This window comes from Rhinichthys klamathensis, unplaced genomic scaffold (genome assembly GCF_029890125.1).
Source record: "Rhinichthys klamathensis goyatoka isolate OS25496 unplaced genomic scaffold, OSU_Roscu_1.1 h1tg000485l_1, whole genome shotgun sequence".
Lineage (NCBI taxonomy): Eukaryota > Metazoa > Chordata > Actinopteri > Cypriniformes > Leuciscidae > Rhinichthys > Rhinichthys klamathensis.
In genome coordinates this window covers 1182075-1200529 of record NW_026606972.1, presented here as the reverse complement: position 1 = coordinate 1200529, position 18455 = coordinate 1182075, and the positions used below count along the sequence as shown (strand labels likewise).

The following is an 18455-nucleotide window of genomic DNA, read 5'->3' as shown; positions in this document are numbered from 1 at the left end:
AAAATGCACTTGACAGTTGTATAAGTAATAGAAACATTGGCTATTAAAAAAAGCATGCGAATTAAAACTCTTATACCTGTTCTGCACTCAAAGAGTCACAACTGCAATAACATAGATCCCATTATCAGTATTCCTTGTTAAATTCCCAAAAGCCTGCATTATAAGTCAGCCTGCATTACATTATAAGTCAGCCATCATTACCTGACCTTGATCAACAAACCCAGTTTGTTCCAGCTTTTTGGTAAAAAATAATCCAGACACAATGCATGACACTCAGAGCAACTATGTATATCTACAGATATCGGTTTTGGTCAAATTATTTTGAATATAAATCGTACCCAGTTACAGGACCCGGTAATGTGGACATAGAGAGATCTGTCTCACTGATAGTACAATAGACAATTAACCATCACAAAATTGACAATTTTCTACATACATCTGTTTTCTGCCTTCGAAAATAAAACATATCATATAGCATCTTCAGCAGTTACAAATCTACTAAAGAAAAGATTGCCTCAAGTATAGCTGGAGCACTTGGTTTCACAGCTGTCATCATTTTGCAGGTGGATATGGAGATATAGAAATTGATGCTGCAACATGGTCGAATCAAGTTTGGGAGAGAAAAAAAAGGCTTTGAATAACATTCGCTCCAAATACCGCCTTGATTTTACCGATCTGCTCATAAACAGATGCAAAAACCCACACTCAGGCAGCTTTTTGGCAACCCTGATGCTCCCTCGAGTGCAACTGCCATGTTTTGGGGGATTGAATTCGTTTGAGGTCTTGCTCTCAAACTCATTTAATACTTCTCTTCTCCATCTCTCACTGTGGTGGTTGTGCCTGAGGAACGGTGAAGAGCAGAGAAGGGGTGCTGGCAGGGTGGGGTAAGTCCTAGGATTTGTCTGAGGTGTTTGATCACTGCTTCCCATCCGTGTTCTGCCCATTCCATTAGTAAAGACGCTTCTCATAACTATGGACACAAAAGAAAATCGTTTCAGAGAGTGATACTGATCTTAGCTTTGACATATGAAGGTGATGTTGAGCACTGGCACCCTCTGGTGACTTACGAGTGAAGTCCATGTACACCACCCTCCACCTGAGCAGACATGGTCCTCTTCTCGAACTTCAGCTCTCCAGAATACATCATGGAACTAAATATGTAACAGTGTAGGAATTTTTATAGTGCATAAAAACAAACCAAATGCACAATAAAACACGGACACATACTTACCGGAGCACAGAGAGGCTTTTCGCGCCAATGTCTTGGCAGCCGTGTTGGATTCCAGCAATGAGGTATGGGGCAAATTTATGGATTGAGCCTTTATCCTGCACAGAGCCTGAAACTCCTTGAGCCACCTTCACCTTATCACCCTCACTGCCAAGACAGCCAATCAGCACACAGAAAGAAAGGTCATGTAATGATTATATATCATATACTGCACACTGAGTCACATAATATTTGTGTTAAGAACAGCAGGCTGTATGCAGCGCAGTATTAAGATAGTATTTCATTCTCTGCTTCCTATTACTGAATAATTGATGTCCAGTGAACAGTGTACTACACAAACACACACTACCACACACCTGAAGTATCGTTTTTGGCTGCTGGTGTTCTTCTCCATGGCATCTAGTGAGCCCATTCCTCTGTATTTCTTCAGTCGCACCCCATCTGAAAAGAAATACTCGCCTGGAGCTTCTGTGGTGGCGGCCAGCAGAGATCCCATCATCACTGCAGATAGAATACATTTGTTTCATGTAAACAGACATGGTTTATTTTTTTCCTTTAACTGTTAAAAGTGAACTCCAGCAACAATTACCTGTCGATGCCCCCAAGGACAGGGCTTTCACCACATGGCCGACCGTCTGGATGCCACCATCTGCGATGACCGGCACCCCAAATCTTCGAGCATATTCCGCCACCTTATACACGGAGGTGCCCTGAGGTCGTCCGCATGCCATAACTACGGGAAACAGATGGACACTCTTCAGTAAGTTTTTAAATCCTCATGCTGAAATCAACTGTAAATCCACATTTTAAAGCTGATATTTTACTAAAATTAAGCCCATACACCCCTAGGGGTTTGCCAGTTTGCATCCCAGGCAACATGTGGGTAATATGTTGAATGTATGTGTGTGAGATTAACTCCCAACCTTCCTGTGTGATGCAGATTGAACCACAGCCCATTCCCACTCTCAACGCATCCACGCCTGCGTCAATCAGGTTCTTCGCCTGAGCAGCCGTAACCACTGCAGAGAGAGAGAGAGAGAGACTGAAGTCAGAGGGAACCAAAGAGAGCAACTGCTTATTGTAGTAATATAATCTTATATTCACCATTTCCTCCCACAACCTGCAGCTCTGGGTACTTCTGCTTGATGTAATGGATCATATTAATCTGGTATACAGAGTTGCCTTGTGACGAATCCTAAAAAAACCCAAATAAAAACGATATACCGCAGTGATGCTAGTGGCGCAGATACCTAACACTTCGCATTTAATTGAGAGACCAAAATAATGTCCAACAGTTTTGGCTTTACTTTTATCTTGAAGATAATCCCCCTTCAAGCATTAAAGGAGAACTCCGGTCAATTTTAACATTGAGCTCATTTTTTTTGTACATTTGGAGTGCTGTCAGTACAGACAAAAATCGGTGTTGCCTACACCGTGTTATCCTCTTTTAAAAATTTGCACCCTGTTGACTTCAATGGGGCAAGTTCTAAACCTGCTTTTAGCCTCTTAACATCCTTGATTTGTCATTACAAGTGCACAGCTATGTTGAGTGGTGTTATTAAGAGTGACCACGGTCAATCTGACTGCAGTAGATGTGAAAGATATTAATAAAAATTATGTTAATTCAGCCAGCTCACATACCTGTATTTACTTCCTGTTTTCATTCGAAGTCCACAGTAGTCGATTGTCGAGTTCGCGCGTGCGATCATTAGTTACCAATGATCGCGCGCGCGAACTCGACAATCGACTACTGTGGACTTCGAATGAAAACAGGAAGTAAATACAGGTATGTGAGCTGGCTGAATTAACATAATTTTTATTAATATCTTTCACATCTACTGCAGTCAGATTGACCGTGGTCACTCTTAATAACACCACTCACGTGGCTGTGCACTTGTAATGACAAATCAAGGATGTTAAGAGGCTAAAAGCAGGTTTAGAACTTGCCCCATTGAAGTCAACAGGGTGCAAATTTTAAAAAGAGGATAACACGGTGTAGGCAACACCGATTTTTGTCGTTTTTGTCTGTACTGACAGCACTCCAAATGTACAAAAAAATGAGCTCAATGTTAAAATTGACCGGAGTTCTCCTTTAAGAAACCAACGCGTAGCACCGGATTGAATTTACAGTGGCAGAAAGACTGATGTTTCCTTTATAACAACGTCAGTGGCTTTGACCTACCAGAACCACTACATCTACCCCAGACTGCGTGATCAAGTCCAGACGGTATTTGTCGTCATCACGGGTGCCGATGGCGGCACCACACAACAGCTGTTTGCGAGAATCTTTGGAGGCCAGAGGATAGTCCCTGTTCTTCTTCAGGTCTGTGCGGGCTATAATGGCCACCAGTTCATCCTTGTCATTCACGATGGGCAGCTTACCTGTACAAGTAAACAAATACAACCTTTTGAGAACTTTTAAAATGGTTAAATACTACATTTTATACAGTTTCCTGTGGTTGGAATTGGTCCGAAGGGCTAGAAGTACAAATTTGATACTTTTATAATTCAGTTAAATGGAGTACAATTGCATCTGATGACTATGGTTTGTGTTTGGGTGTTCTCACCTTTTTTGCTGCGTTGCAGGATGTCATTGGCCTCTTTCAGTGTGACACCAGCAGGAGCAACAACAAGATCCTCTCTTTTAGTCATGGCCTAGAAAACAATTACAGTTACACAGCCATAAAGGTACAGTATGCCAAGCAAAAAGTGATCGTAAAACTAATCCATATGAATTGAGTGGTTTAGTCCAAATTTTCTGAAGAGACATGATCGCTTTATATGATGAACTAATTGAATTAAGGGCGATTCCATGCAAATGTCAACCTTGCCATGAAAAAATAAAGTTATTATCAAAATATCAAAACCCTTTCTAAGGTGTCCATTTGGGTCTGTATTTTATTGTATTGATGTGCGGTCATGTAAATTTTAAGGAAATTTTTGTGTTTATTCACCTCAGATAAGGTGTGCACAGATACTAAAATTGCTTTTTCAAACAAACATATTTCATGCTTTAAAAAGAGGGGTCAAAGACTCATTTTTTTTATACTTTATGTTGACAGTAAGCATTTTTCAGAAAGATGGGAGCATGACTGAGATATAAATACACCCACTTTGTTATAACTGCATTGCCCTTTAAATTTATAAAGGCTATATTTAGGAAGTCACAACGCTTCAGTGCTGTGTCACGTCCGTAACGATTTAAAGAATAAGTTTATATTGTATAATAATTATTATTACAATTAATTTGAAAATGTATGTACAAAGCCAAAATATGTCCATTCTAGTTATGATTGACAATTCATCTCACTTATTTGCTCTAAACAACCTAATTATGCGTTACGGACGTGACTGTTACGGACGCTTCATATTAAATCATGCATGATTTGACCAGCGCATATTTATTGAATGAATGAATGAATTTATTTATTTCGAGCAATATAATGACACATAACAAAGGAAATCAAGAAGCATTCTGATTAAATCAATACGAAAAGATAAATTCATCAACTTTACAACATAAATCGATCTATATGCTTGAAATGGAGTGGAAAGAAATCAAACTTATTTAAACCCACCGCGGTCTTTCAACATGTTCATGTTCAACGTGTTGTTACTGTTAAAAAAACCCGCATATATATTAAATTGATCTCTATTACTGTACATCAGAACATTTTAGAAATACCAGTACCATAATGTTAAGCATTATTACAGTCTCTGAGAGCGAGAGCGAGAGAAATATGAGACGCGCCTTTACTCACTTTCTTTCCCGCGCGCGCCCTCTGTGGTCAAGAGTTATTTCTGTGGTGATTTGTATCTGCGATTTCTGTACAACATCAGAATTGGTAAGTAATTTGATATCTATGTATCTCCAGAGCGCTCGCGCCTCTCTATCTGTGTGTGTGTGTGCGTGCGTGTGTGTGGGATCAGGCTATGTAACTTAAAAAATGACATAATCAGGCCGTATAGAATGCAACATGCTAACTTTCAAATAGACGAAAAAAATATGAACGTCCGATTCATTCAAAGATGAAATTGACTATCACCATCTCCGTGAACGCGCCTGGAGAGAAATGCATGTAATGGATTACATAATCAGAGAGTAGGCCTATCCTATTTCTTTTCGTTTGTAATTGTTTCGTTTAAAGACATTTCAAGCCTTCTATATAGATATATTTCTCATGTCTGTGAGGCATACGCTGAGTTTCGGTTAATTTATGATGAGATGCGCTCCAGTTCACGTGCAATGCAAGGGACCGCGCCTCCATGTTATGATTATATTGTCTATTTGCTTCTTATTTAAAATATTAAAATTAAAATAAAAAATATTAAAATTAAGATACAATTTATACAAAACGAAATTCACTTTAAAGAAAGGCTTTCTACAAAACAAAACTTTATTAAGTGGCCAAAATCATGTCTGACCATGCACATTTGCACTTTTTTAATTTATATTCATTTATAGTATGAGTCCCTGATTATATGTTACATGTTCTCTTGTTGTTGTTTTTTGTTTTTTTAAAAGACAAACCATCCATTTTTGGAAAATAATTTATGGATTTATAGCGTTTTGAAAGAAAAAAAATAACTTTGAATTTATCATCAACAATATTGTTGTTTGATTTAATAATCATTTTTCAACATGTTCAGACTGAGCAAAAAAAACCAAAAACATTTTAACAGGATAAATTGAATATTCACAAAATGTGTGGGTCTAGGTAAAAAAAAAAAAAAAATCCCGGCCAATGTCCGGTAATTACCAACGGAAACCCTGCCTTGAGGGGAAACCGGCGATCTCGACTCCGGAGAATATCGATATGATAAAAACACAAAATAGCTGCTGATGTATCTTAACAATTCCGTATCTTTCGGGGTCTATAGTTAACACCACATTATAAAGCAATATCATGCCCGAATTGAGTTTTGCCCACGCTGCATTTTAGCAGCATGAGAGATATGCGTGAACGGAGGTTAATCTAGCCTATAACAAAGTGATTTCAGTTTAAATTTGATTAATTGTGCAGCCTCAGATGTTTGTTGTTTTAAATACCCAACAGAGACACACAAATAGGTCTCTGTTCAAGCATTTTCTCTGATTTTTCAGCGTCTGCCAAGTGTCGATTTCGGAACTGTCACGTCCATAACGAAAATATGTCACGTCCATAACAACGTTTTTTCCTCATAAATGAAAAAATGAAAAGTAAAATAAGATAAATAATTTATGTTCCATAGAGAGCCAACACTCATCCCTTCGGTTGGTATTATTTATTTTGGCTTGTGCATTTTAATTCGCAGAATTTCTACAAAGTATGTTGTCTCCCACAAACTCACGTCTTTTTTTGACACGTCCGTAACGCACGTGTATTTCCCTCATATTAAATATAAAACGCATGTGTAGACTGATATTTTTCTATTGTCTGGACTCCTTTATTAAGGTAGTATGGACATATGAACAGACTTTTAAATATATTGGTATTAAATGCATTTTCTGAGAATTTATATTTTACGTTTTGACTGCAAATGTCACGTCCATAACGCTGGAATTGGCCTTAAGGCTTTTATTTATTATTTTTTAGTCTCTTGTTACGCAACACTTTTGAGCCTCCGCAAGAACCAATGAGGTTAATTCTAGTGTTAAGCAGCACGTTTGAACATCTGTAAGAAGAACCAATGAGGTTCATTCTTGTGTGTTGCGCAGCACGTTTGAGCTTCCGAAAGAACCAATGAGGTTCATTCTTGTGTGTTGCGCAGCACGTTTGAGCTTCAGAAAGAACCAATGAGGTTCATTCTTGTGTGTTGCGCAGCACGTTTGAGCTTCAGCAAGAGGTTTGTTCTCGCATGTCAAGCAGGTTCGGTTAAGCTTCTGTTTATGTTCGCTGATCAGTGTTTATATGTGAATAAAAGCCTAAATTCGATCTTTTCATCATATAAAGCGAAGATTTATAGAAGAAAATTTGGACTAAACCGCTCAATTCATGTGGATTATTTTTTACTATATCTTTATGACCTTTTTGAAGCGTCAAAGTGTTGGTTGCGTAGCTGTCAATGGAGGGATAGAAATCACTCGATTTCATCAAAAATCTTCATTTGTTTTCCGAAGATGAACGAAAGTCTTGGAACAAGTGAGGGTGAGTAAATGATGACAGAATTTAAATTTTTAGGTGAACTATTCCTTTAACAAACTAATAATGAAAAATAGTAAAGAAATGATTTTTTCCAATATGTTTCAATTGATTTTTACCTAATATGGGCATTTTTACCTTTATAAAGCCATTTTTTAAACCTAATAAAAAATAAAAATACGACACAATAGGGCTGTTGTTACCAATCAAATGAAATCAGTATCAACAAAATTCATCTTTGCAATATTGAATATTAATATTTAAAATTATTTAAAACAAATACTTTAAATGTGAAATTGAAACCGCCAGTAGGTGGCAGCAAGTCACTGTTAATGAGCGAATCATTGAGATTCAACTGATTCATTCAAGGAAAAAGCATTCGATTATCTTAATTTATCCTAGTCAACTGATTCGTTCAAAAAGCTGATTCACTCAGTAAGGAAACACTGCCGTCTGTGGCTTTGTTTTGAACTATTTTCATTGGCGAAACAGAGCAAAAACGGGCAATGTAAGTCACTCAGTATTAACTTCTTGTTTATTAAACTTGTATAAAATCAATATCACATTTGTTATCATATGCTGATATTTTGAGAAAAATTGCACTCTTGTGATATTTATTACTAAATGATATAAATAAAGACTAAATCACGCAGTGAAAGCGTGCACTAGTCTAATCTACAAGACTACATCATGTAGAGTACGCATGCACTCTCTGGGTGTGTGAGGGATAGCCTATACTCGATAATGTCAAATCACACATCGTTAAAACAACAATTACGATTGACGATATATATCGCACACCCCTATATTATATTATATTATTATGTGCTCTAATACAGTATATGCATTGCCATTTAAAAGAGTAGGGTATGTTTCTTGAGCATTAAATCAGCATAATGTGACACTGAAGACTGGAGTAATGATGCTGAAAATGTAGCTTTGTTGACAGGAAATAAATAACATTTTAAAATATATTCAAATAGAAAAGTTATTTTAAATTGTAAATTATATTGTTTCACAATATTACTGCTTTTACTGTTTTTTTTTATCAAATAAACGCAGCCTTGGTGAGCATAAGAGACTACTTTCAAAAACATTGTAAAAAATCGTATCAACCCCAAACTTTTGAACAGTAGTGTAGATGCACACGATCACAAAGGCAGTCTTACCTCCTCTAGGGGTTTGCTATTATCCTTCTCAGACAGGAAATCGATGTCTCGTGATGTGACGATGCCGACCAGTTTGCTGCCCATCTTGCCTGTCTCAGTTATGGGGATTCCAGAGAATCCCTGTCGAACTTTTGCTTCAAGTACATCACCTACAGTGTGACGAGGACTCAGGACCACTGGATCAGTGATGAAACCTTGCTCAAACCTCTGAAGGCACATATGCAGAGACCTCGGCATCAAATATTAATAGGTACAAACACACACACAGAAGACACCAACCTTACATTGAACAATTATGAAGGGTGACGCAGTCTTACCTTCACTTTGCGCACCTCGTTGGCCTGAAACTCTGGGGTGCAGTTATGGTGAATGATGCCAATTCCTCCCATCAGCTGAGCAACAAGTCATAAATATACAAATTAATGATTGACAGATGTCAGTCTAATCAAAAAAGGGGATCTAAGAGGAACTTACTGCCATGGCGATGGCCATTGAGGATTCAGTAACAGTATCCATAGGAGAGGAGATGAGTGGGGTCTTCAATGTGATCTTCTTGGTCAATGCTGAGGTCAGGTCCTTCATAAAACATCATAGAAAAACAAAAAAATTTAAAACATTATATATGGGTGGGGATAAAATAAGGTGTCAGTGAAGGCCCGAAGGCCGTGACCTTCATTTATACACCAGTGCTGAGAACTGTTCCTCTAACACTGATAAGCTCGCAAACATTCCCCTTGCAACCTTAACAGCCAAAGTTCCCAAAATATGCTTTCACATTCACACCGGTGGGGGAGAGTGGCCTCATGGGAAAACAGACACCATAGTGGGAAATTTCCCAAATCTATGGTTCAGTGAAAGCCAGTTTGTGAGGTCTCAAATAAAAGTCAGACACGAAGACATTAAAGCTGTTATTACACCAGCCTACGCAAACCCAAATAGCAGTTTCAGTTTCAATCTTGGTCATAGTGGCAATTGTTTTTGTTCTGAGCTTCGACCTCATTTATTTCATTATTATATTCAAGGGATCTTTAAAGCCCTACTGTGTGCCAAAGGCAATTTAAAAAAAGAAAACAAAAACATAATACAGCAGAATGTTCAAAGTTCATTAAATTGTAATGTGTGTAGGTGAATTATTGCATAGAAAAGAAAAAACAGAACACAATTCAAATTAAGGGGAGAAAAAGCAGCTGGTTTACGAGTAATTCAAAAGTGCTGAATCAATGTTACAAAAGTCAAATAAAGTCACAATAAGTGAAGTGGTACACAGTTATGGAAAATCCTCGGTCGCATGCAAAATGTGGGACTAAATATTACATTTTTGATCATTAAAATTAGTTACTTGCTATTTAAAAAAAAATGTTTACCACAATTGTAAAATACATAATTCAATAGACCCTCCAAATTGACATTATTTTAGATTTAAAACTAGCCACGTTTCAAGCTAGGTTACAGTGAGCAATGAGACAAAAGAAACAGCCATTTAGCTAAAAATAGTGAGTGCAGAGAAAACACAGACGGGTAGTTTAAACGGATGTCATTATGAAAACAAACCGAGTGAGTGAATGAAAGTGTGGAGGACACAGGCTAGACGACTCACCACTTCATCTGAGGTGAAGTCAATGAAGCCAGGCAAGATCAGGAAGTCACTGCAAATGAGACAGAGAGAGAGAGAAAACAATCAGAGACCAAGAATCAAATCATATACATTCTCTTGGAAGAGAAACGCAGTCAGTTTTAAAAACACTACTGTTGAAAAGCTTTCTTATTAGATTTTTTATTAATGTTTACGAAGAAGTCAATTGTGTTCACCAAGGCTGCATTTATTTAATCAAAAATACTGTATTATGAAATAATAGTACTACAATTCTAAATAACTGTTTTATATTTGCAAAACTGCTGAATTTTCAGCATCGTTACTCCCGTCTTCAGTGTCACACGATCCTTCAGAAATCATTCTAATATTCTGATTTGGTGCTCAAGAAAAACATTTCTTATTGTTAACAATGTTGAAAACAGTTATTCATATTTTTGTGATAGTCATGATAACTTTTTTCAGCATTCTTTGATGAACAGAAGTTCAGAAGAACAGCATTTATTTGAAATAGAAATCTTGGTTGCACTTTTCTTATAGTATGTGTGTACTTCCCTAGGAAAGTACTTGGGAATAAAAGTCTTTACTGTCACATTTGATCAATTTAGTGCATTATTGCTGAAGTATTAATTTCTCTCTTGGAAAAAAAAAAATATTACTGACCTAAACCTTTTGAACAGAAGTACATATCTCCTAAAAGTTAAATTTGTCAACTTTAACCATTTAAATAGCCTCAAAAAACTAACAGACATCTGAATTTATTTTCATAGGGAGAGGAGGACGTTTTCAGATTAACATTCAAGCATAATGAAAACCTGATGCTGACTGCTTGATTCATGACATCTTAAACCATGAGAAGCTCTAAATCAAGTGTGGTTCTTGAGGTGAGCTTGAAAAACGTCTGAGGCACAGGCACATTCTGACATGCCCTGGCCTACATGAACCAAACCTTCCCCGGCCTAATACTTACATCTACCGATTTTACTCAGACAAACAAAAGGTAGCTGTCTGGCAGAGGATCCAATGGAGATAGAGAAAAGAAGGATCATGAATATTTCATGTGTACGTAAAAATGAAAAGGGAGAGGCAGAGGCAACTTTAAGGACATAAACATATTTTCCCTGTCTCTTGTGGTGGGCTAAAAAAGGAGTCTGTGTCGGCTGGGACAGGGCGGGCTGTCTCTGTGCACGCATGAGCTGGCCACACACCCCTAAACATCAACAACACAGGGTGTGAACATCAGGAAAAGCCAGAATAAGTGAGGCTGTAAGGGCAAAACAGACAGCTGTCCTGATTAAAATGTGCTCAAATCTAGATCTTTAGCCAAACAAATCCAAGAATTGGTTTGAATGCCAGGAACATTGCAGGGAAACAATATTTGTTACACCATGTGTGTCCTATATAGGCACGGATAAGAAGTAGCGTCAAGCGATAAAAGCACTTTTCCACGTTAATCTGACTGTATCCTAATAAGCTGTGAATAGACTTTTCTTTGGTTGTTTGTTTTCTATTTGTTGTATAGTGCCGCCCAGCGACTGCCATGGCCACAACCACAATGAAATCCGATTGGTCCAGAATCCTGTTCAGCATAACTTCATGTTAACCATTCGATTTTTTGTGATTCGCTCATGTTGTTTTGTCACTTTCTGTGTGTTCAGACAAATGACTTAAAAGACTTTAGTAAACTCGCTGAATTTGCTAAATAATACAACAGCTCTACAGTCTCTCTGGTGGAACAAGTCGTCTCAGTTTTAGATGACTCAGACTATAAACTTCACTAGACACAAAGACGGTACAGACTGAAACCCAGACTCCCTCCAAATATGCAGAAGTACATGGTGCCAAATTTCACCAAAGACATGCTGACTACCGCTTTAAACCAACCAACTCTGAACAGATCCAGGTAACATGGTGATCCACTAAACCCTACATTTACATATGGTATTTTGATCGAATTCTATACTGTCTCCTAATTGTTCAGCTATATTAGGTTAATGAGCATTCGGTCCGATTGTGGCTTCAATGTGAGTTCAGTATCTCCTCCTGATCATCCATACTTTGAAGAGAAATGACATCTGACTGAGTAATCCACAGCATAACTCCTATTTCTTTTCATTTAACATCATTAGTGAAGTCATTCTGCCTCACTCTATTTTCATTCATTGATTCAACATGCATGTTCTTTCACTGACTAAAAAAGCCATTTGGATTTGCATTGATTTTAGGTTCTGCAGTTTTACTTCAATTGATTATACTCTTTGAGCAAGATTAAATAAGGAATAGGAGGCAGACATCTTAGCCAGTTGGTAGAAACGGGAGGCTTTTAGCTTGCAAGAGGGGTTGATTTATAAATGATATTTCTAGCATCATAAAACATTTATAGACTACTATGGCTCCATCCTTGTTAACTTAAATGCAATGTTGGGATCAATTACTTTTTAGTTAATCATATTCAAGAGATGAATTCGACAAATTAAGCAAATGTACAGCAAGTCATTTTACTAACAGAAGAAAAGAAAACTGAACTAGTCCTTTGCTAGTATAAATTTAAAACAATATTTTTCGTTTTAATAGTTTTATTTTTAATTTATTTAAACAAAATGGTATAGTATCCTAGGAATAACTTCATTTTCATAATACATTTATAATATCGATGCATTCTTAAAGGGACAGTTCACCCCAAAATAAATTCTATCATCATGCAAATCAAAACCTGCATGACGTCATTTCTTCTGTGAAACATAGGCTAAATGAATATATTTTTAGAAATGTCTCTGGTTTTTATGAAAGAATTTTCATGTTTAGATGAACTACCCCATAAAAAAAATACATCAAAATATGTGTAATACGTTTTTAAATCAGATTTGATATTAATCTAAGTGCTGCCTGTTGAAACATTTTAATGTAGTTTGAATTAGTGCATTTAACCGATAAACAGCTCAATGAACAGCTAGCTTCATAGAAGAAACAAAGAGAAGATCAGGATTGTGCGTTGTAATGTGGCAAAAAACATTGAAAAGGCCTCTGAGTCGGTTAAATAAATGAAGGAATCATTCAAAAAAGTACAACAAACCTGCAAAGTAACAAAGATGAGACATCTCGCATCAATACAGCAGAGGTCTGAGCCTCATGTGTCACATGCCCTACAAAGAAAAAACTGTGCAAACACTCATTCGTGCGTTACACAAATCGATTCAACACGCATGCACGTGTCAAATCTATGGGGGGGAGTCCAGTCATAAATGTGTTCTCTCTACCCCCCCACCCCCACCCCCACCCCCACCCCCACCCACGAGGCCAGCGTAAGGACAGTCATGCGGCCCACGATGCATCCCTACATGCTTTTGATTACAGATAAGACAGTTATAAAGATGGACCTTTCACCTTGTCATCTAAATCTTAAAATCTTAAGTTCATGAACTCACTTAGCCTGGTTAAAACCAGACCATTCTCAGTTGTAACTGAGTTATGGTCTGGCAAGCCGTCATAGACAAATCATTTCCAGAGGGGCGTCACCAACGGACTTCGCGGAGAGACCTAAACCCAATCAGAGCGATGAAGGAGATGACGTATGCAGAGCGGCGGAGAAACATCTCCGAGTGTTGTTCTTTGCTCGGTTTTTAACAAAAAGGAAACGTTCAAATCGCTTAAAACAGACGGGATAGCTGATTCGAACGAGTGATGTTCGACGGCGGCATCCATCTTTGTAATATAGGCTACAAAATCTGCTTCAAAATCCCAGCGCTGTCGTCATCTTGTAAAGCCCGCCCCAACGTTTCTGATTGGTGCCTCGATTTCGGCGGATTCGAAATGAGCTTGAATGAGCTCTTTGCCAGATTAACTTTAAGAGCAAATCTAAATTCGCCGGAAGTTGTCTGGGTTTTCCCAGCTAGAACTCACTGTGTCCTAATGTCACTCCTCAGGTCACAAGTTTGACTCTGTTACAATGACAAAGACAAAGTCAAACATGACACCATTTACTCTCCCTCATGTTGTTCCAAACCTGAATGACTTTCTTCTTTTGTCCTTACAATGAAAGTCAATAGGGACCAATCTTGTTTGAACCCCCAACGTCCTTCAAAATATTTAGTAAGGCACGAGGGTGAGTAAATGATGACAATTTTCATTTTTGAGTGAATTATCCCTTTAGTTTCTTAGAAAACCAAATCAGCTTGTATAAATCAATCATGCAAACTATAGCCCCCTAAATACATAAATATAACCTAGCTTAACCAGGCTAATTTATATAATATATGTGGCCCAGATTGGAGCTGAAACCATGTTCCCCCACCAGTGATTGAAAGCAAAATCTTTTGATTGTCTCCCAACAGCAAGGACCCTAAATAGACCGTCCTGACTAGATACAGCTGGATCGCTTGCGTCACTAGAAGATGATGTCATGAAGGGCTGTGTTACTCACTTGTAAGTCATACCGTCCCCCATAGAGCAAAGCTCTTCCGCCGTGAGTCCGTCTCGGACAGACTGCTGTTCTGATCTGTAATGTGGATGCCCATTACATACGCACAGAGTATCACTCAGGGAGAGGAACCCAATGAAAAGTACTTACTTGTAAGTTAGACCATCTCCGATGGAAAAGAGCTGCTGGGCAGACAGTCCGTCATCAGGGATATAGCCCGTTCCTCCACTTATCAAATAGTCTGCCATACTGGAAGTGGAAATACACAAACACAACCTGTAAGTAACACACAGTTATCTTCAGAGCTAACCAGCCACTTTGCTTTTGATTCTAAAGTCCAATCATCCAATCACTATGTATAAAGCATATAGAATTTACACTATAGCTTCAATCATTTCGGCACTTACACTCGACTGCTTAATAGAGTGCAAACAGTCTAGTTCCGCAAGTAAACATACAATTCATTTTCTCCATAGGGGAATTGATTTTTAACAACTTCCTACTGTGACCTACGATGTTGTTAATCGATGGTTTATGCTTTTGTTGAAGCCATCATTTTGCATTATTTCAACTGATCTTTTAAGGAATCATGTTTAACAGTAGAATTCTAGGAGAAAAACTACATTACCCATGATTCTGCAAAGAAAGCTCCACCAATCAAGAGAACTTTTTTGAAGTTAGGGTTAGACTACTGGAGTACATTACAAGAAAATACTATTTTTGTCTTTCTACTTCAAAATTTCATGTGTAATTCAACATGTCACATGCCATTTCTTTGTAATTATTTGTGAAGTTTACTAGCAATTTTTTAATGAAAATTGTTTCTACACCTCACTTTTTTTCAGTGCAACTGGTCTTTGTTCTTCCCTCAATTTCTAACCATTTATTCATTTATATTAAATATTAACAGTGGTGACTAATGTAAATAACGATAACCTGAAAGCAGGAAGGCCAACAGCTGATAAATATATACATGACATTTATTTTACACAGTATTTACCCGAAATTCACTAAAGATATTTGACTAGGCCACTAGTGTCCAATCAGGCAAGGTCAGCTAAAACCCTAAATAAACACACCTGAACTAGCTAATCAATTAAGATGTTTGAAATTACTTGAAACCTGCAGACAAGTGGGTTGGAGCTGAACTCTTCAGGACAGGATGGTGGCCCTCCAGACGCAGGTTTGGACACTACTGGACTAAGTTATAGCCTGCAGCTAGATTTTGGAAAATTATCAACTTTGATTTTAAAAGATTCAAAATATCTGCTACTATTTTCCTTTTTTACTGTACTTTCTTTGTGCCAATAAGGATGCCATTGGTTATGGAGTCAAAAATGTTTAAATGTCTGATATTTGGCTATTGTGATGTGGGTGTTTTTTATAAACTGTGACAGTGCCACTGTTTTTATTGATTCTGGCTGAGGTCGATAATCTAAATGCCCAAGTATCAGCTGATATGCAGTTGTTTTTAATCCATAATCAGCCACGCGCTATTGTCCCATTACGGCCAAAAATCTGTGAATATTCCGGTCTTTACATATATCATGTGTCAATCTCAATTTGTTTTTACGTTCATTTTAAATCTTAGCACTATTATTTTGCTGTTTTGAAAGCTCTAGTATTTACTCCAGGAAATGCATTGCTGATCCATTTTATTTTAGTGAAAGCACATTCAGAAGGGTGTCGTCACCAGGAAGCGTCGCATATTCTATCTATATTAAACCACATGTTGCGATGCGTGGAACATTAACAATGTTGGCAACAAGACGTTTGGGTTTCATTCTGAAAACACATTTGATTGACAACCATATCGATGCTGCGCCGTTAACTAACATTATTCCATCTGCACGCGCGATATAAAAATATAACGAACAGATGTTGACACGTGCACAGAAACGAGAAATCATGGATTTTGTCTTTGAACGCAGTAATATAACGTTACACACTCGCACTACTGGCCCGCTGACCTACATTGAGTACATTAAATGTAAGTCAGGGAAACCCAGAGTCTCCAAATCGAAACAAAAGCAAACTTTCACATGGTGAAGATGTTCTTTGTTTAGAGCTCGTCCTGCAACACATTTCTAAAAGCAGCACATTTAACATGATACTTGAGTAAAAAAAATAATTCAAACCTTCTCTGTAGATGAGCACGCGTGTTTCTGGAGCTGATGCGCGTCAGATGGAAAACCCAGTTTACTGCTATCTGTATGAGAATGTTATCTAAAAAAAAAAAGGTTTATGCCTCTATACAGACTATTTCCCCAGTTTTCAGATCCTTCAGATGGTCCCGTTTGAATTGAGGTTTTGTGATGTCTGGCTTTATGTGGAAAGCGAGGCAGACACAGAGAGAGCGCGTCATATCCTTACTGCTCCACATCCACGTGGTGACGCGACGGCATGGTTAACTCTTTCATTACCGCAACATTAGTCTGTATGAATGCATTATTTATGTACCCTATACTGCATGCTTACCCTAGTGAAAAAATAGTGCTTGGCAACGATTAATCGCAACGCATCCAAAATAAAAGTTGTAGGTAGGCCTACTGTGTATAATTCATTTTGTATATAAATACACACACATGCATATATTTAAGAAAAATGTGTTATTTTAAATTATGTATAAATTGCACATATTTCTTACATGTATAGCCTACATGCATATGTGTGTATTTATATATACAAAATAATTAAACACAGTACACGCATTATGTAAACACAAACTTTTATTTTGGATGCAATGAATCGTTGCCCAGCACTTAAATATATTAAAGTGTACTTGAAATACATTTATTTATGCTAAGTATACTACAAATACATTACATATTTATGTACATAATGTAAAGACCCTGCAATTGCTCTTTTGGTACACTAAATTGGTAAAGTCTGCTAAATAGGAATAACTAATTTTGTACTAATGCACTTTAGTTATCTGGAAATAGTGCTGAGGTCAAACTAAAGATATATATATCAATTATATTTGATTGTGCTAAAGAGGAACTATTGTAAGTATACTTTAGGGACACTTTAAATATCTTGCATTTAAAGACTGATATTATACAGAGATCATACTATCCTGACTAATAGTGATATTAAAATACATTTTAGGCCAAACTTTACTCCAAATCAAGTTATAATATATAAAGTATTAATATTATAATATTTATATCAGTAATTCTCAAGCGATATGTCAGTAAATGCGTGAATGGATTTTTAGTATTCTTATTTTTAAATACATTTTGGAGTTTATTTTCACTAGGGCATATTGGTAAATGATAAGTAAGGATGCCCAAGATATTAAAAAGGTGAAATCTTTAAATATATACTTTAAAACACATGTGCCCTGAAGTTCTTAAAATGCTATTTGTATTTTAAGTTGTTTTTTGTTTATTTTTACATAAATTTGATTTAAATACTCTTTTATTCTTTAAAAAGCTTTTCTTGAGTGCATGTGAAGATGAACATGCTGCTGCCCCACAAAAATATCAAAATAACTTAAATAACCAGTTCATTTGTATTGAAGTATTGATTATGTATGAACTTCATTTATGTGTTTAAAAAAAAAAAAAAAATCAGACATATAGGCCTACCCATTTTTTTTTTTTTTTTTTTTTCTGTCTCATGAAGGACTTGAATAAATGTGAAAGAACCCAATGACCCATTTCCATAATGTTATATGCAGAGACAGGACACATAGAGGCCTTGGTAATTGTCTAGCACCACTGCTAGATTTAAAAGTCAGCCACAACCAATTACCAGATTGCTAAAGGATGACAGTGCTTAAGGAAATTTACAAAATTTCCTCCATTGACTGGCCAGTACATTCCCCACACGAAACGATGTTGATCAAATCAGTAATAGCCGTTTAATGTGCGTATTAACGCTTTCTTTTGTAAAAACTCTTTATTGTTCCATGTTTTTATAC

The 18455-nt window shown here is 37.0% G+C and overlaps 1 protein-coding gene across 2 annotated transcripts; it reads right to left on the bottom strand.

The window, feature by feature from the left end:
* Nucleotides 1-243: 243 nt before the first annotated feature.
* Nucleotides 244-16906, bottom strand: impdh1b (IMP (inosine 5'-monophosphate) dehydrogenase 1b). 2 transcript variants are annotated; one of them, XM_056237390.1, is made up of 16 exons: nt 16666-16906; nt 14678-14776; nt 14531-14605; nt 10117-10165; nt 8994-9095; nt 8837-8911; nt 8520-8726; nt 3796-3883; nt 3411-3610; nt 2333-2423; nt 2152-2247; nt 1818-1961; nt 1585-1729; nt 1232-1375; nt 1068-1151; nt 244-970 (listed from the first exon to the last, which is right to left on the bottom strand). In XM_056237390.1, the coding sequence occupies exons 2-16, from the start codon at nt 14773-14775 to the stop codon at nt 949-951; spliced, it is 1620 nt and encodes a 539-aa protein (XP_056093365.1). In that variant the 5' UTR covers nt 14776; nt 16666-16906; the 3' UTR covers nt 244-948. The 2 variants fall into 2 exon arrangements, with proteins under 2 accessions (XP_056093365.1, XP_056093366.1); XM_056237391.1 differs by lacking the exon at nt 14531-14605 and having other exon boundaries at nt 16666-16905.
* Nucleotides 16907-18455: the final 1549 nt, after the last annotated feature.

Excerpts from the sequence above, each read along its gene's own strand:
- impdh1b (XM_056237390.1), bottom strand. The coding sequence starts at position 14,775 with ATGGCAGACTATTTGATAAGTGGAGGAACGGGCTATATCCCTGATGAC. Across the intron at positions 2,424-3,410 it reads GGGTAGATGTAGTGGTTCTG|GATTCGTCACAAGGCAACTC; the intron begins GTAGGTCAAAGC and ends GGGTTTTTTTAG. Across the intron at positions 1,152-1,231 it reads AAAAGCCTCTCTGTGCTCCG|TTCCATGATGTATTCTGGAG; the intron begins GTAAGTATGTGT and ends TTACATATTTAG.